The sequence below is a fragment of the Electrona antarctica genome (genome assembly GCF_951216825.1).
Source record: "Electrona antarctica genome assembly, chromosome: 16".
NCBI lineage: Eukaryota > Metazoa > Chordata > Actinopteri > Myctophiformes > Myctophidae > Electrona > Electrona antarctica.
The window spans coordinates 41,387,391-41,410,614 of record NC_136797.1 but is presented as its reverse complement, the minus strand read 5'-3'; the positions used below and the strand labels follow the sequence as shown (position 1 = coordinate 41,410,614).

At 43.1% G+C, this 23,224-nt stretch overlaps 1 protein-coding gene across 3 annotated transcripts in view; it reads left to right on the top strand.

Annotated features, from left to right (window-relative positions):
* The window catches only part of LOC306940152 (semaphorin-4D-like), a 70,319-nt gene extending 55,702 nt beyond the window's left edge, over nt 1–14,617 (top strand). For 2 of the 3 annotated variants that reach the window (XM_079525155.1, XM_079525157.1), the window contains 9 exons: nt 170–289; nt 1,909–2,060; nt 2,869–3,044; nt 3,823–3,979; nt 4,471–4,693; nt 5,470–5,582; nt 6,586–6,758; nt 6,985–7,031; nt 8,187–11,722. In XM_079525155.1, coding sequence (XP_079381281.1) covers nt 170–289; nt 1,909–2,060; nt 2,869–3,044; nt 3,823–3,979; nt 4,471–4,693; nt 5,470–5,582; nt 6,586–6,758; nt 6,985–7,031; nt 8,187–9,220 — 2,195 coding nt within the window. In that variant the 3' untranslated portion in view covers nt 9,221–11,722. Of the gene's footprint in view, nt 1–169; nt 290–1,908; nt 2,061–2,868; nt 3,045–3,822; nt 3,980–4,470; nt 4,694–5,469; nt 5,583–6,585; nt 6,759–6,984; nt 7,032–8,186; nt 11,965–13,164; nt 13,378–13,996; nt 14,089–14,253 lie in introns of those variants that run through there. The other variant, XM_079525156.1, reaches the window with a different exon arrangement.
* The last annotated feature ends 8,607 nt before the right edge of the window (nt 14,618–23,224 follow it).

Below are 23,224 nucleotides of genomic sequence, written 5' to 3'. Positions count from 1 at the left end.
TCTATTTTTTTCCCGCGAGCCCCGTGGGTATCTGCTAGACTAGACCAGTCATCCCCCAATAGTGCAGAGACATTCAGACCCAAATGACCCCCTAGCGCCCCTCAAAAAATAATAAACGTTATGGATGGCTTGACAATAAATCTTTGTCCTATTTTTACCCCCCCATCAGATGGAGAACTGTATTCTGGAACAGCCTACAACTTCTTAGGCAGTGAACCTATTATTTCCAGATATTCTCCAACTCCTCAGGCTCTGCTGAGGACAGAATACTCCACATCCTGGCTCAATGGTAAGTTGGGATCTTATATTATGACAAACATCTGTCATGTTCTTGACTCATTATCTTTCACTTTGTAGATTGTCTGTTTTTGAATAGTTTAAATATATCAAATGTGTTCACGTTGGTAGATGCTTGGCTTGTGTTGCCATGATGTACAGTAACTCCAAAGGTGGACAATAAATCAAAAAGAATTCCTGCATTGATTAGAAATTGATCATTCAAAATATGCCCCTCAGTGACTTACGTTGTATGCAATGTATGGTTAAACAGCTCTCAAAGAGTAAACGGACATCAACAAGGTAACTTCACAACCCAAACCTCTGCCAAAGTGTTCTTGCCCTTTAAAATGTTTTGATGCTATATTGACAATTTTTGCTGGGGGGGATGTTAATAGTTAATCGTTAAACAATGAATCGATCGTTCAGCATAGCATCGCTGTACTGTACTGTACTGTACTGTACTGTACTGTACGCTACGCTTAACATTTTACAATGAATTAATAGGTTTTCTGTGAATGTAATGCTGTCTGCCCGTGGCCGAGGAACACACATTTGGGCCGGGTAAAAAAGTCCCCACACCTTGGTAGCCACAGAAATGTCTCTTCTTTTGCATGTGATGTGACATACAAGACAGTGCACATTTCATTGTATTCCTCATACAAAGATGCCATTTCCTGGCCGTGTGTCTTGTATTCTTTCTGTATATCGGCAAAATGTAGATTTTTATGTTAGACATTGAGGGAAATTAAGATTCTCAGATTTAAAAAGAAAACGGCGCTTATCAACTAACCGGTTAATTGATCGATAAGGTATCAATTCATGAATTAATCGATAATTGCCATTCCCTCAAGGACCCCACTTTGAGAACCACTTTGGCAATTTTCACTACTTCTTAAACATTTGTTTTCTAATTCATGGAATTTCTTTTTCATTTATTTATTCATTTATACTTTAAAAACAATCATTCAATTTGTTTTTAATTCATGAAATGTTTAGCTTTTTTGGGAGTGTTCTTTGAACACTTTGGCTGCCACCGTGTAGCCACCAGCGATATCGCTTGGCTGCTAGACAGATGCAGAGAGCTTTTAATTTGAAGCACTTCCGTTTTTTTCCGTTTTCCGAAAGCAGAAGAAGCTAGCGTTAACTCACGGTAGCTATCTTTCTCCAGAAACCTTAATATTGTAATTGCGATGCAGTGTAAAATCAGAAATGAGCCCTGAACCTCGCGGATCTGATCATCACCATGGAGTGCGCCCTAGTTTCCGAGAATATATCATTTAAAGTCGGTGTTAAAACCGAAGTAAATGTTGTGTGAGCATGAAACACGCCGGGTGTTTTAGCGAAAACGTTTCATATCAATATAAAGCGTTATTAAAAAGTATATATACGACTATGGCACACAAGCATGGGATTTGATAAAATGTATATACACATTTATGGCACAGAATGTGTTTTAATATATAATAATATTGATTAAAAACAAAATGTAGGAAACAAAACATAAAGGGACCAATTAAAATATGTCCGTTACCCACAAATGGGTCCCAACCCAATGTTTGGGAGCCACTGTTATTAAAGATGGTCATGGTATTTCCTTCCGATCCCCTTCCATCTTTCTCCTCCTCGCAGAGCCCAGCTTTGTTTTCGCCGATGTGATCAGGGAGGGAGGCGGCGCGGCAGATGGCGAGGACGACAAGATCTACTACTTCTTCACCGAGGTGTCGGTGGAGTACGAGTTCTTTGGCAAGCTGCTCATTCCCAGGGTGGCACGTGTCTGTAAGGTCAGTGCAACGTCACGCGGCCATCTGCCATCTGCCCAGAACCTGCAGCATGGGGCCATGTGGGCATATGTCCTGCCCTACATCTATCTGCATCTTTTTCTATTGCTGTCCATCCAGAGCACTGCACCACTCTCTCTCTCTCCCTCTTTCTCTCTATCTCTCTCTCTCAATCCTGTATGTCCTTGTGGGTGGAGCGCAATATAGGACCAGATTTGAAGGCTACATACCGGCCTGAAAATCAAGTGAGCAGTGCCTTTTATCACGATGTATGATGATGAGAACGTCGTGATACATCACCTTTTAGGCTCCTAAAAGGTTTATACGGAATAAATACATTTTTGAGGGGATGCCAGCCCCTCCTATACACATGTTTGTCTTTAGTTCAATGTTTGTTTTGTAAACGCCATTGACAATGAAGGGAAAACTTAGGTCATAAGGTGCCTCATTACGTCATAATTTGTCTCTTTATTGTTAATGGCGTTTAATGTTTGTGTTGGCATCGTTTGTTTTACATCACCATTACATCACCTAATCAACATGAGTTAGACTTTAATATATTAGCGCCCCTCGCCTCACACGAGTGTGATTTTTGCCATTGACATGGTTGTCACATGACATCACAGGGGGGTGGGGGCCCTACACACAAAGCCACTTGTTGGAGCAGTTGGCACTGCTCAAAAATGTATTGTGATACCTGTAGACAATATCCATTTTATTGCCACTGACTGTTCACCAATGATTTTTTCTCTAGGTATTTTTGGTGTTACATCTGTAGAGATTATAATAACCGTTCCGTTTGTCTCTCCAGGGAGACCTCGGAGGCCAGCGGACCCTGCAGAAGAAGTGGACGTCCTTCCTGAAGGCCAAGCTGGTGTGCTCCATGCCCGAGCTCAACTTTGTGTTCAACGTGGTCCACGACGTGTTCATCCTGAAAGCAGACAACTCCAAGGAGACCGTCATCTATGGAGTCTTCACCTCCCAGTGGTCAGTGGCCTTTACCACTTTTTACCAAGCTTTTTGGATCTCAAGGACCCCCCGTTTGATATGCTTTTGTCCATGGATAGATATATATATATATATATATATATATACACACACAACACTATAAAATCCTCAGTGTTCACTTAACTCTTGAGAGTGTAAAAAGATCTTGTAGATCAGCTATTTTGAAAGTGGTTAATTCTGTCTGGTTCCAACCTGAGAGCAGTGTTATATATTATTTTTTGCAAAGGGAATTGGTTTAGAGCAGTGGTTCTCAACCAGTGGTCCGGGGTCCACCAGTGGTCCATGAGGGGGTTCCAGGTGGTCCCCAGCTAAATGATGGAGAGTTGGTAACCAAATAGACACTTGTAGATTGTTAACTCTTGATCAAGAGTTAAATTATTGTTAAACATCTGCATTAATTAATTTACAATAAGTATATACAATTAGAGAATGTAAAACAATTGTTATTTTGATCGTTTGCCTGTTGTCTCTCCTAATGGTACAACATCAATACAGCATGGAATTGTGGACAAAGTCTTATCCAACGATAACAAAATATTCTTTAGTTTTGGGTCTGCAAGGCTAAATCTCATCAAATGGTGGTCTGTGGCTCAAATATAATGGACCTTGATATGAAAACGGTTGAAAACCACTGGTTTAGAGGGAAGAAGTGGTCAAAGTGCAGTTGTAGCCAAAGTCCAGTTAAGACTACAGGGGTTTTAAGTGGTTTTAAAGCTGTCCTTTGTTCTTTGTCTTCTGGCTGTCCTTCGTGTCCCAGGGCTAACGTGGGCCTGTCAGCGGTGTGTGCCTACAACATGACCGCAGTGGAGGAGGTGTTCTCCAGGGGGAAGTACATGCAGAAGGCCACCGTGGAACAGTCCCACACCAAGTGGGTGCGCTACAACGGGATGACTCCTTCCCCGCGGCCGGGAGCGGTAAGGGCACCTTTGCAAAAATGTGTTAATCTGTCAATCATCAGATTTAATGACACTAGATATTCCTTCACACTGCAAGGAAACGTGTCAGCTATTCCAATTCCATCCATACCTTTGCATCATTTTCAAAGTAGACGAATATGCATATAAACCATAGTTATACGTATATAAACTAGAGGGCGGACTGCTACGCCCCCACTATTCATTTCAATGGAAGTTGCTCAGTGGTGTTTGAAGGACCCAGAAGAATGCTCTTCTTCCGCATTTTCTCGACGCACTTCCACATTTGGACACCAAAGTTTGGTGTCCAAATGCGGAAGTGCTAACGAGCGCTCGGTGTTGAACCCCAGCTGCGCTGTGTTACTTGTGCTACATGCACGGGCAAAAAAAAACGCCCGCCTGCAGTTCCAGCTTTGGCCAGTAGAGTGGGGCGGCTTCAACGTTGTCCAGCCACTCTGAATGTTTAGTCCTCGTCTCTCCCCGTTCCCCAGTGTATCAACAACCTCAACCGGCAGCACAACATCAGCAGCTCTCTCCACCTGCCGGACAAGACCCTCCAGTTCGTGAAGGACCACCCTCTGCTGGAGGACCCCATCCTCCCCATAGGCAACAGGCCCCGCTTCATCACCAAGGACGTCAACTACACCCAGATAGCGGTGGAGAGGGTTCGAGCGCTCGACGGCAACATATACGACGTCATCTTCACCGGAACGGGTAAAAGGCACCGCAGCGATTTCACAACCGTGTCACAACTAGAATGTCTCCAAAGTGTTCGCGACCCCGGGCCCACCCATTTGACCGCTTAACGCGGCATCCGAGCTGAGATCCGAAATATACATTTGGTTTCTTCTCAGGACCCAAACTTACAAAAATACAGTATTAATTACCATCACATTGCGACTCATGTTGTGAGTTGTAGAGCGGCTATTTTCACTAAAACAGGCACAAGACCCATAAAAATGTGCCCATGACTCATAAATGGGCCCTGATCCGTTGTTTGGGAACCACTGTGCACATTGCTGTTGCCTTTGGTAAAAGTCCGCCATCTAGTGGCTGAATGTTGTGTAGTGCCATTTTTTCAAGATTATATCTTTTTTTGAGTGGTGCAAACCACTCCAACAACCAGCTTTTTTGTACCCGTGTATGTGTGTACCTGTACGTGGGGGCCCAAAATAATGAGCATGGTTACTATGGTCACTGACATTACGTCAGACCACAGCTGATCAGGCTATATAAGACCTTGCACCACTCAGTTCACACGGGTGTGATTTTTTTAAATATATATATATGCCTCAGGTAATTTCAAACCTCATCAGGTCCTGATGTTTGCTGGGGACCCCCTCAAGAACCCCTCGGGGTCCCTGAGCCCACTTTGAGAGCCACTGGCTTAGATTATCCTCTTAATCATGCATAAATAATAACTAGTCTAAAACTATAGTGTGAAAGTCTACATGTTCAGCATGCTTTTCCCTTTTATTTCTGCTCCATAGACAAGGGAGTCTTACACAAGTCAGTAGTGTATGAAGGAGACGTACACAGCGTGGAAGAGATTCAACTACTGAAGAACTCTGAGTCCATTAAGAACTTAGTGCTGTCCTCACAGGTGTGTATTCATGTAGTGGGTTATAGAATTAGAAACTTGCTGGTGTAAGATCATATACATAATTATTTTACTTATTAGGTAACTGGAATGCTCGCCTCGAAACACCCTTGCCCTCATTTTCTTTCTGCCAACCGCACGCCAGCTGCTCTGTGGGGCGGTTCTTGTAATCTTGCATCTTGCAATCTTGGATAAGGTTAGAAGGTTAGAAATAAGTTTAGGGTTAGGTATAGTTTTACTGGGGTTAAGTTTAGGAATAGGTTTAGGTTGTGCCACCGTTTTACTGAGGTTAACTCAGTTAACCTTCTTGGGCCCTCATCGACTTTGGATGTGTGTTTTAATATTGATAACACTTCACAACTCTGTTCTGCACGCGCTCGTAACACTCCGGTTGCCGAGCGATGAAAATAAATCTGAAGTGAGAAGTCTGCTGTCTTGATTTGCAGCCAGAGTTGGCGGTGTCAGCGAATGAGTTAAGGTTAGGAATGAGGTAAAGTTTAACCGTTTAGCCATAGTTTACTGAGGTTACGTTTAGGATTACCAGGTAGAGACCATTCAGAGTTGACCAGAATTGCGCCCAGGGCGACTGTATTTTGAGGCGAGCATTCTGATATTCATATTAAATACTATAGCAATATTTTGACTGAGGCATTTATTGAAAACTATTTATTTAACTATTAAATATATATTTATTGAGTGGTTAAAGTGTGACATCTAGTGTTGTCTAGTGCACCTTTCAATCTGTTTCAAAGCACAGCCACCAGTTCCACTGAGGACATGGACTCCTTTAACGTGTGTGTGTGTGTGTGTGTGTGTGTGTGTGTGTGTGTGTGTGTGTGTGTGTGTGTGTGTGTGTGTGTGTGTGTGTGTGTGTGTGTGTGTGTGTGTGTGTGTGTGTGTGTGTGTGTGTGTGTGTGTGTGTGTGTGTGTGTGTGTGTGTGTGTGTGTGTGTGTGTGTGTGTGTGTGTGTGTGTGTGTGTGTGTGTGTGTGTGTGTGTGTCCACAGACACGTTTTCTATATGCTGGCTCAGACTCAGGAGTGGTCCAGTCACCCACAGCCTTCTGTGACAAATACCTGTCCTGTGACGACTGCATTCTGGCCCGGGACCCCTACTGCGCCTGGGACCCTAAAAGAACTGCCTGTGTGAATATATTCGATGCCCCCAGCCACACACACGGGTAATTCAAGTTCTGGTATTTTCCCACATTGTTTTTTTTCTCACGCTAGCTGTCTCTCACTATCTGTCTAACAGCAGTAACCAAAAGCAGAAACCACATTATCAAACCAAAGCCATCTTAACGGTCACCGCACCCCTTCCTGTTTGGCCTGTTTCTTTCAGAGTTGGTGTTTGTCTCTGTGCGTGTTTTAGACACTTGTGTACATAATGCATATTTGTTTTACCAGGAGTCTACTCCAGAGTCTTAATGGCGATGCAGACGGCTGTCCAACAGGTAGTGCAACATGTCATTCTGTCTCACTGTTGGAGCCTGACCCATATTGGTAATGGTCTAGTCTCTCAATTTTGAGCTCTTACATCGGTCGGGCTCGACTCATCATTGACAAGCTTTTTTTTTGTTGCTTAACCCATTAAGACGGAGAAAGCATCTGTGTCATTTTTACAGATTTTAACCACTTTATACTTTGGCCATTCAAAAATAGCAGATCTACAAGCTCATATAGCATCACTTGCTATTTTTGAAAAATCGTGACAATTTGTGCAAATCTTTAACTCAAATCCTTGCTTCTGGGGGTGTCTGGACAAAATATTTTGGAGGGTCGGCGGCCTGAGATGCCTGAAGAAAGCATGACAAAAGCTTGCTAAATGAAAGCTTGCTATCTTAATCATATAAATAAAAATATCCGATTGTGCACAGATTTGAGTGTGCGGAGCCTCCAAAGCAAAGTTACTATATTTACCCAGGGTATCTGGGCTAAGCTCAAGAACTTGTTTCCAGCCAGGCCCTGCTCATAGAACATTTCATGGTAGTGGTTCAATGCCTTGCTCAAGGGCACTTCAGCGGTGGTAATTTTAACGTGTCGGACCGCTGATTCGAACTGGCGACCTTCCGGTATCAAGACCGCTCCGCAATCCGTTCGGCCACCGCTGCCACTCCCTTTACTTTTTTTACTTAATTGTGATTCCAGCACCTCATGGCTGATGAGCCAGCGAAAAAGTTTTGAGCACCACTGATAACAGTGTTTTTCAGAAAACTGTTAGGATTTAGATTAGAAGATTTCTTTTAGAATCAGCCTCAGGTCTAAATATGTTAACCCATTCAGGCCTGACAAATTTAAAAAAAAAAGTTTTCTAAATCATGACAATTTTCGGAAAGATTTGAGGCACATTTTAACGATTTTTCAAAAATAGCAGATCTACAAGTTCATAGCGCGCCACTCGGTGGCGCGCTATGAGCTTGTAGATCTGCTATTTTTCAATAGCTAAATTATAACAATGTTTAAAACACCAAAAGGGGTTCCCGCCCAAAATGGGTTAATGGTTAATGTGGTTAAACGCTAACGTGACATGGATGCGTTCCAGGTCTCAATGGATTAAATGAAATGACGGCCTTCAAAAACATGGTGTTTTCCTCCTGTGTATCCCCCAGTGCCAGTCCTGTCTGTGCAGGACTACAAGCATGTCACCGTGAAGCCAGGGAGTTCTGCTGAGCTGCCCTGTCTGGTGCGCTCCAACCTAGCCCAGTTGATATGGAAGTCCAATGGCTCGGCGCTGACCGAGGCCTCTCGCTTCCACCTCATAGGGGAGGCTGGCCTCCTCATCTACAGCGTGGCTCCGGAGGACCAGGGCCTCTATGAGTGCTGGTCCCTGGAGTGGAGCCCTGCCTCCGGGAAGAACTTTAGCCACCTCCAAGCTGGATACTCTCTATCTCTGGAGGCCCCATCCAGACCGCCGTATCAGGCCGGTCGCACCGTGACCACCCTCAGAACCAATCTCGGCCAGAAGGAGACGGAAAGCCCCCGGTCCTCTGAAGGTAACGGTAACACAGCCAAACCTCCACTAACTTCGGCCCGCGCCCCTCCCAGCCCCTCGGCCACAAACCTCTTCACGTCCCCGGCTCAAACTGACTTGTCACTAACCCCACCCACCAGTAGTACTACCATCAGGTTACAGCCTAATCACCTCCCCCCGAATCCCAACGTTCCCCGGCCAGAGACCCTGGACCCGTCAGCGGAGTTTTTGCAGTACAACAATAGCTCGGCCCTCCTCGCCCTCTTCCTCCTCTTCTTCCTCCTCTTCCTGGCTGCGCTGGCGTACAACTGCTACATGCAGTACCTCCCGGCGCCCTGCCTGCGGCTGCGAGCGGCCCTCCTGGGCAGCCACAAGAACCCCATCCAGCCCGAGTACCGGTCCTGTGAGTCGGGCCTGACGACAGAGCAAGCCGTGACGGAAAAACTGAACCTCACGGAACAGCGCCCGACCCAGAACGGCAGCAAAGTCACCCCAAATAATCAGCTGCGTGCGCTGCGCGACACCGGGTACGAGACCGAACCGGAGTGTGGAAACGGAAGGATCCCCTCTCACAGTTTCCCTGACGACAGTCCATCCAAGGAGAAACCATTTGACGTAGATTGTGAATCTCAACCGATTGAGTTTGCAGATGCCGATGAGCCTTGCTGCTAGCGAGAAACCATAGATTTGCCTGTTATTTCCCTTAACCCAGAAACTTTAGGGAATACTACGCTATTGTTGCCTCACAGTACATAGTACTATTTACAGTGCCAGATGAGGATACGTTTATTTCAAATTTAAGGTCGTGCATCAGACTCCAGAGATTGGATTTCTTTTCTGATGCAAAGGGCTACAAAGTATTTAATATCAAGGCAACTCATGAATGTCGTAACTCTCTGTGCATAGTCCAGCAGAAAAGAAAAGTAAAGAAGCTATTTAAAATTTCCAAATTGGAAACATTGTTTACCAAATTGGTAAGTTACCCTGATGTTCTCCAAATTGGATGCATGTTACCTTTTTGTACAGTGTGAGATTGGGGTGGGTGGGTGTGGAGGGTGTGATTTTGTTAAATTCATGTATTTTATTAGTTTGTTTTTATTATTTTGCAATTTGGGCTAGTGGATGTAGTTAAATTTCTCAGGGAAGGTTTGCTCAGTACGCTGTCATTATACTACCTAGCTTTGTGTACAATCTTCACACCTCTAGCACGTACGACGTACGTGGTCTGTGGACTATGGATGTTCCACCTGTTGAGGTACTGTATAGGACCAGCGAAGATACAAAGGAAGAAAAAGAACAAAACTGGTCGGCGGTACAGCAATTTGTATGTTTATGAAGACTTTATGCTGTATTCTCCTACGTGAGATTGGGTGGATTTACCGAATCATACGTCTGGAGGAAGAGGAAGATGATATTCGCACAAAGGTTTTGTCAATCAGAACCCTATTATTGCTTAGACGGCACCAATCAACCCTACAGTGGGGGGAGGGGACTCGGTGGTAGGAGGGAGGTGGGAACTTTGACTCACAAAATGGGGAAAAATGCTGGAAGATTTCAAACCACTGTCTGAACTGTGTAGATGTGACCAGAGTCGCACAATCTTTTTTTGTTTTGTTTTTCACCCTATGAAACCCTGATGGTACAAAGTCACTTCTGCCCCCCCAGGGCCATATTAACCTCTACTACTCTTCCTCCCTATTGGCTGACAATAACCCATTAATGTACAGAAATACGCTGATCGATTATCCTTTTTTTCTCTTTTGTCTTCAAATGAGCCCTGAAAACAATCTTTTACCATGTTTTCATTTCCAATTTCTATTTAATTCAGCTTTAAATTCTAGATTTTCCCCCCCAGAGCATGATTAGTTAAAGTATGAATCTCACATCTGTGGTAACATTCTCATTTTATTGATAGCATACAGTACTGTATATAGTTATGATGTTCCCCATTGTGGCTTGATTTGTACTTTATACTTTTGATTTGTACCAGTGTCGCACATCAAAAATGGCTGATCTGCAAGCTTACAGCGTGTTGCACATTGCGACGTGTTGCGAGCATGTGGATCGTCACGATGCGCAACCAAGTACTGTTTAAATCAGGCATTGGAACTAGAGGTCTACACAGGTCAACCCGAAACCGGAAACCCGAGGGCCTACCCGAGACTGGAGCGGATCAGGGTAAAACATATTTACTTTCTCTCAGGTACGGGTCAGATCTATTTTAATTGCTGCGGTGTCTCGAGTAAGACTCTGACCCCATCTGCTTTAATCTAGTAAGTAGCCTTGCCGAGCCATGAGGCCCATAGGGCAGGAGCCTATCTCCTGTTTCTGTAGCGTGAGGCAGCTTGATGTACAAGTACACCCCCCTGGACATGACGCTAGTATGTCGCAGGGACTTACCCCCAATCCAACCCTTGATGCTGAGTGTCAAGCAGGGAGGCACTGGGTCCCATTTTTAGAGTCTTTGGTATAACCTGGCCAGGGATTGAACCCCGACCTCCCAGTCTCAGGGCAGACACTCTAACCACAAGGCCACTGAGCTGGTGAGCTGCTTTAATCTGCTTCGGTATAATTACATTCTAAAATCCATATTGTCTGTTTGGTTTGAATGACGTTTACAGCCGATTGAAACTCAGCCAATCTCAAGTAGGTGCAGTGCGTTGCCTGAACACCATGGACATTTTCCATAATAGTGAGATTAAACCCAAACTACGAGAGAAACAATATAGTGTGCAAAAGCCACCAGGATCGTCATCTGTAGTGGATATTATCGAAGGGCAATTTAAGAACATTGCCGCAGCTAAATGTACTCTCTGCAATGCACTACTGCAGATTTGATGCAACCAAGACAGGCAAGTCTCAGCGGTGAAACGAGCATTGTTTTTGCAAGGCCTTGCTGAAAATATAATTTCAGTGTACGTATAATGTAGCCTGCTTCGGGTCCAGTATGTGTCGGGTCGAGACCCATTAAGGTCCGTCTGGAACCGGGTATGGTTATTCTCGGGTCATTTCCTGTGCAGACCTCTAATTACCTTTTTGTTATCCTTCCTTGTGTGCTTTGCACGTCAAACCCTTTTCCTCCTCGACTTTCCTCAGTTCTTACCGTTTCTCCATCACTCCCTCCCTCCCCTGCCATGTGCTCCCTTCTCCCCTCACAGCCTCCGCTGCTGTTTCCTCCTCTTCCAGTGCATCCTCCTCCTCCTCCCATTCCTCATCTGGAAGTAGTGCTACTCCCTCTGTCCTCCCTTGCTCCTCCTCTCCTCTTTCCGTTGCCACCTCTTCCTCCGCCGGGCCTCGCGGCGGCGGTGTGCAGGGCCAGAGGGAGGCAGAGGTGAGACTATTGCCCCCCCTGCTGAAGGATCAGGCCTGGGGGGTTCACGCCCAGGAGGCCTTCCTGCTCTTCTGCCTGGCCTTGGGTGAGTGGTGCCTGTGACACTGACTCACCCCTCACCCAAAACCCTTCTTCAGGAACTCACACTGCCTGGTTTTTGCCTGTCGGTCACGCTTTCTCTTTTTATTCCTCTCTATATCTGTCTTCCCCTCTTTTCCCATTCTCTCTATGTCCCCTCTTTCACCCTTCTCTCTCTATCTCCTCCTTTTCCTCTCTCGCTCTCTCTTTGTGCATGTGGCTACAATATTACCTGACATCACTTCCCTACCCCCCCAACCTAACCTGCATAGATATTTACCCCCCCCCCCCCCCCCCCACGTGTGTGTGTGTTTGTGTGTGTGTGTGTGTGTGGCTGTGTGTGTGTGTGTGTGTGTGTGTGTGTGTACTGTATGTGCGCATGTGCAAAGTTTCTCACAACAAAACTGCCTTTTTACTGTACCCTAACTTTAGGCCCATTTGGACTATACCTAAACTGTATATGAGGCTAATCTGAATAAATTGGAGTTTCCTAAAAACCTCCGACATGTGGTTTCATGTCTCACATGCCTCAGTTCCATGGTACTGAATTTTGTTTTTATAACTGGAAAATCTGACCTGATATATGAGATATTTATAAGTAGGTACTTCTCAAGCAGTGTCAAGAACGATGTTTTTTTTGTAGAAATATTGTAGGTTAAATGTGTAACTTGGATTTTCTTTGCCTGTAAACAAATGTAAATATATTTGTATATATTGGGAAATACTTTCAAGATGTACATAATATTCTCAAACATTTTGGGGTTATTGCTGTTAGGGAGGTTAAATAAATCTTGATTTCAAATGTTATCAATGCTGGTGCCTATTTATTCAGTTGTGTTACGTCATCATTTTTATTACTGGCATTAACAACGATAGAAACATTTAGAATGAAAGAGAACCTTTTTAGGGTAAGTTTCTTTTTTTAAATATATAAATAACTGGTGAATTATGTGTTGTTGAGCTGCAAATTCCGTACTACTTAAACCCTCTGTACTTGATAAAAAACAGACCTGTAAAGAGCACATTTGGTACGATCTTACTTCACTCTACACAACTCGATTCGCCAAAAATAGCAGATTTACAAGCTCACTCACAATTGTGAACTTCTTGTAGATCGGCTATTTTTGGCCCTGTGGAGTGACGGGTGTCTTGGCAGAGTTGTCGACCAATCAGGGGTCAAACATGAAGTCCCATTCTGTCCTCTTAGGTCCTAGTGACGTCCACATTCACTGGCTAGTAAACGGACAAGGTCTCGATGGCCCCGTCATGGAGCACCGACGGCAGACGGGCCATGGGGAGGCGCTAGTGAGCAGCTGGCTCAGGGAGGGGCCTCTGATTAAGGACGCCCGTTACCACTGTATCGCTGAAGCCAGCGTAGGACGTGACGTCTCTGAGGTCGATCTGCACCTCACTATTGGAGGTAGATGATTAATCATCACCTGATTAATCAACAGATGTAGCATGCCTAAATCTGTATCGGTGATTGGTTTGGGTGAAAAGGTCCATTTGTACCAATTGAAAAATGGCAAAATATAATTCAGGATTTCAATTCAAATAATAGCAAAAATTGCCGATCTACAAGCTCAAAACGCGTCACACTGCGACGCATTTTGAGCTTGTAGATTGGCTATTTTTGCTACAATATATATGCAATGTGGCCCTCTGGAGTGAGTGGAAATAATTTGTGGCACTCTCCGTCGTCAAAGTTAACCACCCCTGTTTTTGACCATTCTATTTAAGAGAAAGTGAAATGCGAAGACAAACGTTACAGTCATCAGTTACACTGATCGCATTGTCCCAGAGCTTTACACTTGAGCACTTTTTGTCATCTTTGAGTAGACTTGAGTCATCGTTAAACTTCTTGCAACTCTTTTTCCACTCTTTTTCCTCCATATTTTTGAGACTATAGTGCCCCTGCAATCAACTTTGAATTGAGGATAAATGATTGGTTTCCCTGAACCTTTGCTGTTTTGCCATGACTCCTGACATGACATTGTTAGGTATGTTTTATATGCATAAAGCCTCTTATCAATTAACAGATGAGGAGAGCATTCCATCCAGAGATTTGAACCAGTGGAGGAGTGCACTCACTGAACACGAACAGCTGCTAAAACAATGGGAAAAGGCCTGGGTATGTTCATATTCTGACTGCGTGATCTGATTTTAAGGTTGATTTAAGATGGAGCCAAATTGTCTGTGCACAGATTTTGTCTCAAGCATATCTCAAAAAATTTTGTCAGAGGTGTGTGTGTGCGCGCACGCGTGAAATATAGACTGTGTTTAATTCTCTCCACAGGAAAGCTGTGATAGAAATGGAGCTCTCTGAAGATGTCATGACGCATCACTGATCTTGGCTGTATTTGGTTCTGAACCCGGTTCTCCACCAAAGTGGACCAGGCCTTAAGACACCACAGATGTCACACGTGAATGTCATGTGATGTCACAGTGCCATTTCTTAGATGGAGGTTTGAGGAGGACTCTTCAAGCTAAGTACTTCATGCCTTCTGTCAGGCTCACCTGGTGGGCAAGACGAGACTTGACTCCTCCCTACTCCGAGAAGAAGGTGACGGAGCCGGGTGGTTGTCTTTGTTTGAGGGATGGCAGACTAGACGCTGGCAAAATATAAAGTGACTGCACTTACTGTAAGCCTGATTGCAAAAAAATGCAAAAAGAATAGCCCATCTACAAGCTCACAACGCATTGTGATGCTAGTGAGCTGGTAGATCTGCTATTTTTGAAAAAAGAACAATGACTTTTTTTTTTCTGCCTGTAATGACATGCCCAAATAAAGAGGCCAGTTTTAAAGTGAAGAGAATGAAGTCTAAATCTAAAATCAGATTGATCTGCAAAAATTCTAAAAAACATTCAAAGGTAGACGAGCTATGAATAAAAGACCTGAATTTTTAGGTTAAATGACCCTATGTGATGGCATGCATGTGTCCCTTCTAACATAATGCACTTGTCCCGATGCCAAAAAGACATTTCTTTAAAGGATCCCTGGCTAATAAGCCTTATATGTTTTTTTAAAACACCTTATTATAATATATTATTTGCAAAATAGTTCATCTTTTAAGGGGACCGCCTGTTGCAAGATGATGTCATTTGTCCATCATCGTCCAGCAATATGGAATGCAATGCATGTACTAATAAAAACGTGCTCTTAGGAAGTATTATTACGTTGTTTTTAGTTACAATATCCATTCTCCATGGGGCTGGACCACACAACTTGTGATATATGTTGTCTCCCTTAAGTAAAAGATGAACTATTTCTAAAAATAGATGAAATCAGACCAGTCTGAAGTGAGTGGTGCAACAGAACCCCCTATTGGTACTCTAAACATAGTCCCATAGGGGCAAAGCTGTTCCTTGGAGTGGTTGCACCACTCAAAAAATAGCTGGAAAAAAATAAAAGTTATAGAGCTCAATTGTAATATATTATGGCAAATCAGGCGTATTAGCCCATTTAAAGTGTCATTCACATGGAACCGCAGTACAATGTAAACGGGTACAATTTGTACTTTTAATGTCAATGTGAGTGTTGGTGAGGTGTAGGTGAAGGACTTAAATGCATATTGACTATAATATGATTGTCCCTCAGAATTAAATGGTTCTTTTATTTTTTTGTTATTTAATTTTTTTAAGAAACTGGGGCATTAGTCACAGTACTTTCCAACTAATTCCAACATTTGCTTTTGCATTAAGCACAAACACGAGATGGTATTCGGATTGAGTTCATGCTACACAAACTACACATCGCAAAGGATTGTTTTCTGTCTCCTAATAGAGGGTATGCGCATGCATAAAGTGAGTGGCAAATTGAGTGACAAAGTGAATGGCAAAGTGAGTTTAACGTTATTTAACGTTGTTTAATGCAATCAGATAGGACTTTTCTGTTTGGATGTATGCGCTGTCAAGGCCATAAAGTAGTTTCTTGCCACTCAGTAGGCGTACTGTAACTTCCGGGTATTATGATGATGTCACGTGCATACCCTATAGTCTATAATTCCTCTAATATCTTTCACTGACTGTCATTCATATCACAAGTCTAAGAAGTTTACCCTCTGTCTTGGACAGTTTAGCAAAAAATAAACAGAGGTGTTTTCTTTTTTGCTTGATTGTTTTTTGTCTCTTACACTGATCTCTGGGTCTATATCAAACTTAATGGTTATTTTTGTTTTTATTTAGCTTTTTCCTAAACATGCTGGCAAATGACATTGAACATTGCCCCAGGCAGCCGCCTATGGGAGCCCCGGCCGACCAGCCCTGTTGTGATACATTTGTTTGTAAGAACTCTAGTGTAGTGTCTACAGAACATGATACATGCATGATAGAGCAACATAGAACACCTAGGGAACAGCACCCTCTTGTGACTAAAAGGACAAAAAACACAAACTATGTACAGTATTCTCCTTGTTGCAAAGGTGTTACTGAAGTGGGCAGAGTGGAGTATAATTCCATTAAAATAAACATTGAAGCTCATCTGCTAAAAGTAGTTAAATGGATCATGTCAAAGGCACACGTGTTTACTGTAGCGCTAATAATATAAATTAAGAAGAAAAGGGGAACAAAATGTAAACATGAAATCAAGGCAAGCATTTGCCATACAGCATCTAGCACAGGCCCTTAACAGAATAAGCCTATCTCACAGAATTTCCCCGCCCCCCTAAATACGCCCCCTTTCGGGGTTAGTGGTGATAGCGTGACGTCACTCCATAGACGCTACATGTTAACAGAGGTAATTTAAGAAGTCTACAACTTTTGTTTTCTCAAGGTAAGGTTTGTTCTATCTGTTCGACCTGATTTACCATCTTGTTTGCTTCATAATAATATTGGTCTGTCACATTTTTACATTAGAAAATGTACTTAGATTCTCCAGAGAAAAAAACGTGTAAATGCTCATGTTAAAGACACCACTATTTACCGGAAGTGGGCGTGGAAAGCGGGCTGTGAGATAGGCCTATTAGAAAAGTGTGAACCTCGGAGCGCACATCTCCGCCAGACTGTGTTGACTACCCAGGGCCTGCAAACGTTGGAAGGCAGCCATGGAGTCATAGCGGATGTTACTCAAATGACCCCAGTCCCTGCAGGGCCCAGTCAGAGATAATATGACCCCAGTCCCAGGGCCCAGTCAGAGATAATATGCACTGATTTGTGCATTTTTGATCTGTAGGAGTAGTAGCAAAAGCACATATTTTCCATACCCTAAACTTGCCTGAAGGTTCACTTTGTAACTTTTTTATAATGAATGAAATGTAAGTGTGTCCAATCTGTATGGCAGAGTATGTTAATTAAGCAATATTACACGAGAGGGTGTGCGTTAACGTGATTATTGCCACGACAGGGATGCGGTGAGGAACGAGACGAAGTCGAGTTCCGCAAGCATCACTGAAGTGGCAATAATACAACAGTTACCCTTAAAACTAAGAAAATCGCTGAAAGAATATATTTTTTGAATGACAGATGTAGTCACTACGACCACAAATGTCCCAAGAAACTAGCTAGCCTAGCCACCGAGTTTGCTAGCGCTCTGGGAGAACAGAGCAGCTGAATTCTTTGTTTTGATTAGGTGGTGAATGGTGCTGGTTTAACCCACGGCTAGAAGGCTGTTTCAACCAATCAGATTGCTTCCTCGAAACGACCTGTGGTATAATACAATATAACTTATCCAATTGGGGTGGTTGTATTTTGTCTCCCTGCTATTCTATTGAATTTGAGACATACTGCAGATTGCGTCAAAGTCATGTCTCACATAGACACAGGATCTGACATGAGGTCAAAGGTCATGTCTCACCTAGACACAGGATCTGACGCCACGTTTGACCTGATGTATGGTCAAGATTAAATTTATCCCCAGAGCAAGCAGGCCGGCTCTAATTAGCTCAATAGTCAAAATCTCAGCACATGCACAGGAAACTAAGTTAAAATCCGGGGTAAAAGAGGAAAGTTACACGTAGTGCTGCTTTGATATTTAACATGTTTACTTGATTTATATATTTAGTGTGTGTGTGTCAGGCAGATGCCTGAGGAAGGTCGAAGGACCGAATCGTTGCATTTTGGACAATGAATAAAAAGCTCTTGAACCAGAAAGTGACAGTGTGCGGGTCTCCCTCCTTCTCTACGTGTTTGCAGTCTGCTGCTTTGTCGCCGACGCACCTGTTATGGGCCTATCTCACAGAATTTCCCCGCCCCCCTTAATACGCCCCCTTAGGTTAGTGGTGATAGCGTGACGTCACTCCATAGACGCTACATGTTAACAGAGGTAATTTAAGAAGTCTACAACTTTTGTTTTCTCAAGGTAAGGTTTGTTCTATCTGTTCGAGCTGATTTACCATCTTGTTTGCTTCATAATAATATTGGTCTGTCACATTTTTACATTAGAAAATGTACTTAGATTCTCCAGAGAAAAAAACGTGTAAATGCTAATGTTAAAGACACCACTATTTACCGGGCGTGGAAAGCGGGCTGTGAGATAGGCCTTGGCTGGGGTGTTTAGGGTGGTCTGTTGAGCTACTGTACTTTAGGTTCCACTAGATGGCAGCAGAGACGGGCTCATCAATTGTATTAAAGCGTTAAATCCAGGGGGTTAAATCACAAGTTGTCTCAAGGCGCCACCAGATATAGAGCAAAGGACCGACAGAGACCCCACACCTATGCCCCACACTGACCAAGCAATTTTGCGACAGTGGTAACTATTTTTTTTTTTTAAAAGAAAAAAAGCTCCCCCTTATATTTATATATAGGCCTACTCTTATATTAGGAAGAAACGTAAAGCTGAACCGAACCCGCCGACTCTAGGGTGGGTGGCCTTTTTTGATTGATTGATTTATGTATTAACAGTTTGCAGAATTACAGTACATTTCAAGTACAACTCAATACAAAAACTGTTAACTGTGAGTGGACGACACCATAAAGCATTACACTTGTTTACAATAGGGCCCACGCATTTTCAATTCATCAAAAATGGTTGTGGGCAAAGAAAGTGAGAGAGGAGAGATAGAGTCAGAGAGGTGTGGAGATACGTAGGCTAGTTGGCATTTCTAGTTTAGATAATGATGATATTATTAAAATGAGGCTGGCTCGCCTGGCTGCTGCCATCAGTCAGTATTTCCGTCCTCCGTTTTAGAAAAAATCCCTGCCCATACGACAGATATCTGAGTCCACGCAGAAACGCATTGAACACAGGATAAAATCACTGCGGTTTCAATTGTAGGCTATATTATATTTGATTTTATATTTACACTTATGAGGTGCCAATCATATTTTTTAATGAAGGAATAAGTACCGCATTAAAAAGCCACCTAAATTGTGAGTGGAAGAATGTAACTATTAACTATGAACTTCTTAATTATGCACTTGTACACTTAGAAAGATAATAAACAATTATGAACTTATTTTAACCTTATTATGAACTTTGTCTTAGAGAAATAAAGCAAACTATATCCCCTATAGTGGCAACAGTTACAACAACAACTTGAGACAAATACATGAAATAATGTTTTAAATGTGACTTAATTATGAACTTCTTCATTATGAACTTGTACCTTTTAGGAATAAAGCAAACTATATCACCTATAGTGGCAACAGTTACAATATGAATGTGTTTAAATGCCAGTGTAGCTGGTTCACACACACACACACACACACACACACACACACACACACACACACACACACACACACACACACACACACACACACACACACACACACACACACACACACACACACACACACACACACAATGCAGCAGGCATTAGACAACCTGACAGCCACCAACCTGGCAACCCTGAATGAGCCAGTCAGCTGCCAGTCTCTGGTGTGTGTGTGAGAGAGAGTCCTGTACTGTTAAAACAAACTCTACCCTAACGTCAGTAAAAAGTACATTAAAACACTTTTTCCTTTCCAAAACAAACACAACGTACATTATGACAATATTTCACCCTTTGCATTGGTAAAATAGACTTTTTCTTTTTTTTGTCTTCCCTTCCAAAAAAAGAAAAAAGATAAAATTACCCCAAATCCATGGTTAAGAGTATTCCACGATGGCTCAGTGGTTCTGGCAGTTGCTGATGGTGTGAGAGGACGCTGGTTCGAGACAGTCAACAAGTCTGCAGTCAAGATTCGTGACCTCGGACCAAGGACTAAGGATCCAGAATGAATAAATCAAAATAAATCAGTCTTTACCTTTTGGTCAAGTAAATGTACTATTGGAATGTATGTTGGCGGACGTAATCGAAGATAATCCACTCTGTCAACTTGTAACAGTCAGCAGTGCCAGTTGTTGCCACAGGGTGGTGCACTGCTCCCTTTTGTTTTGCTTTGTGTAGAAGATCTGACGCAATTCCACCTCTTGCTATAGATAGACATGACATGACATGATGTGTGTCAAACAATTGTCACACATGGATGGATGATTAGCCGTGTTTATTTATTTATTTCCGGGGGGAATGAATGAATGAATGAATGACTAACCCTGTAAAACCCGGATTAATTTCTACTTGCAAAAAAACGATTTCAACCTTACTACTACTTTTTACTACTAGGACTTATCAGAGGAAATCATGTAAAATAAATTATATATATATTTTTTGCACATTTATAATAATTATTAAAATAATAATAATACATTAATAATTTACATTTGGGGGACATCTTTCACAATAATAAGGATAAATCCAAATAAATCACACATTACCTAAATGTACAATTGAAATGTATTTAAGACCCGACTCAGCGCCGTCCGAGTTACGTCCCGATAGGCAGAGAATAGTATATATCAGTAGCCCCTAGTTTCCATGTGCTGGCAATAGTTGGAAATGACACGTCCACCTGGGGGAAACCTTGACCAGGCTATGGTGAGTATGCCAGTATGGCCACATTATGCGTGTATTATGTTGGCAGCAGTGCTCCGTTCACGTTTGTTTATTATATTAGTGCTGTCTGCCGTGAGACCTGGCTTAATATGGTCAATACTGAATCAGTCTAAAATATGCTTTGGCGCCCCCCCCCCCCCCCCTCCACCTCTCCTCTTGTCTATAGACAGACATGACATGACATGACATGACATGATGTGTGTCAAACAATTGTCACACATGGATGGATGATTAGCATTGTTTATTTATTTATTTCCCGGGGGAGGGAATGAATGAATGAATGAATGAATGAATGAATGAATGAATGAATGAATACATACATACATACATACATACATACATACATACATACATACATACATACATACATTCATTCATTCATTAATAAATAATCATATTTCCGGGGGCATTTCTCTCCAGGTGAGGACAACGCCATCCAGTCAACCAAATATGGATGTCAGAAGATCAGGCATCATCTCGTATGTATTACTTCTACTTCTACTACTACTACTACACACACACCTCACATTGGTTACAAACTCCACCTTACAAACTCCACCCCCTCTCGTTAATGACTCTGCCTCTCGTAATGTTAGGCCACACCTCTCATTGTCTTAGGCCACGCCTACTCGCTATGTAACTCCGCCTGCTTTGTGGGCGTGGTCTATGCAAATTGCATGGGCGTCGTTTATGCTTATTGATGGCCGTCGTCCCGTCCGCTTTGTGGGCGTGGCCTATGTGAATTAGTGGGCGGCGTCCCGCCTCCTTTGTGGCCGTAGTTTCGGCTACTTTGTGGGATTGGCTTATGCAAATGAAAGGGCGTGGTATGCAAATGAAGGGGATATGCAAATGAAGGGTCTTGGTATGCAAATGAAGGGGATATGCAAATGAAGGGGTGTGGTATGCAAATGAAGGGGAGTAGTATGCAAATGAAGGGCGTGTTTCGGCTACTTTGTGGGATTAGCTTATGCAAATGAAAGGGCGTGGTATGCAAATGAAGGGGATATGCAAATGAAGGGGTGTAGTATGCAAATGAAGGGGAGTAGTATGCAAATGAAGGGCGTGTTTTGGCTACTTTGTGGGATTATGCAAATGAAAGGGCGTGGTATGCAAATGAAGGGGATATGCAAATGAAGGGTCTTGGTATGCAAATGAAGGGGATATGCAAATGAAGGTGTGGTATGCAAATGAAGGGGAGGAGTATGCAAATGAAGGGCGTGTTTCGGCTACTTTGTGGGATTAGCTTAAGCAAATGAAAGGGCGTGGTATGCAAATGAAGGGGATATGCAAATGAAGGGGTGTGGTATGCAAATGAAGGGGAGTAGTATGCAAATGAAGGGTGTGTTTCGGCTACTTTGTGGGATTGGCTTATGCAAATGAAAGGGCGTGGTATGCAAATGAAGGGGATATGCAAATGAAGGGTCTTGGTATGCAAATGAAGGGGAGTGGTATGCAAATGAAGGTGCGTGGTATGCAAATGAAGGGCAGTGGTATGCAAATGAAGGGGAGTGGTATGCAAATGAAGGTGCGTGGTATGCAAATGAAGGTGCGTGGTATGCAAATGAAGGGGCATGGTATGCAAAGGAAGGGGCATGGTATGCAAATGAAGGGGCATGGTATGCAAATGAAGGGGAGTGGTATGCAAATTAAGGGGCATGTTTCTGCTACTTTGTGGGATTGGCTTATGCAAATGAAGGGTCTTGGTATGCAAATGAAGGGGATATGCAAATGAAGGGGTATGGTATGCAAATGAAGGGGCATGTTTCTGCTACTTTGTGGGATTGGCATATGCAAATGAAGGGTCTTGGTATGCAAATGAAGGGGATATGCAAATGAAGGGGTGTGGTATGCAAATGAAGGGGAGGAGTATGCAAATGAAGGGCGTGTTTCGGCTACTTTGTGGGATTAGCTTAAGCAAATGAAAGGGCGTGGTATGCAAATGAAGGGGATATGCAAATGAAGGGTCTTGGTATGCAAATGAAGGGGATATGCAAATGAAGGTGTGGTATGCAAATGAAGGGGAGGAGTATGCAAATGAAGGGCGTGTTTCGGCTACTTTGTGGGATTAGCTTAAGCAAATGAAAGGGCGTGGTATGCAAATGAAGGGGATATGCAAATGAAGGGGTGTGGTATGCAAATGAAGGGGAGTAGTATGCAAATGAAGGGTGTGTTTCGGCTACTTTGTGGGATTGGCTTATGCAAATGAAAGGGCGTGGTATGCAAATGAAGGGGATATGCAAATGAAGGGGTGTGGTATGCAAATGAAGGGGAGTAGTATGCAAATGAAGGGCGTGTTTCGGCTACTTTGTGGGATTATCTTATGCAAATGAAAGGGCGTGGTATGCAAATGAAGGGGATATGCAAATGAAGGTGTGTGGTATGCAAATGAAGGGG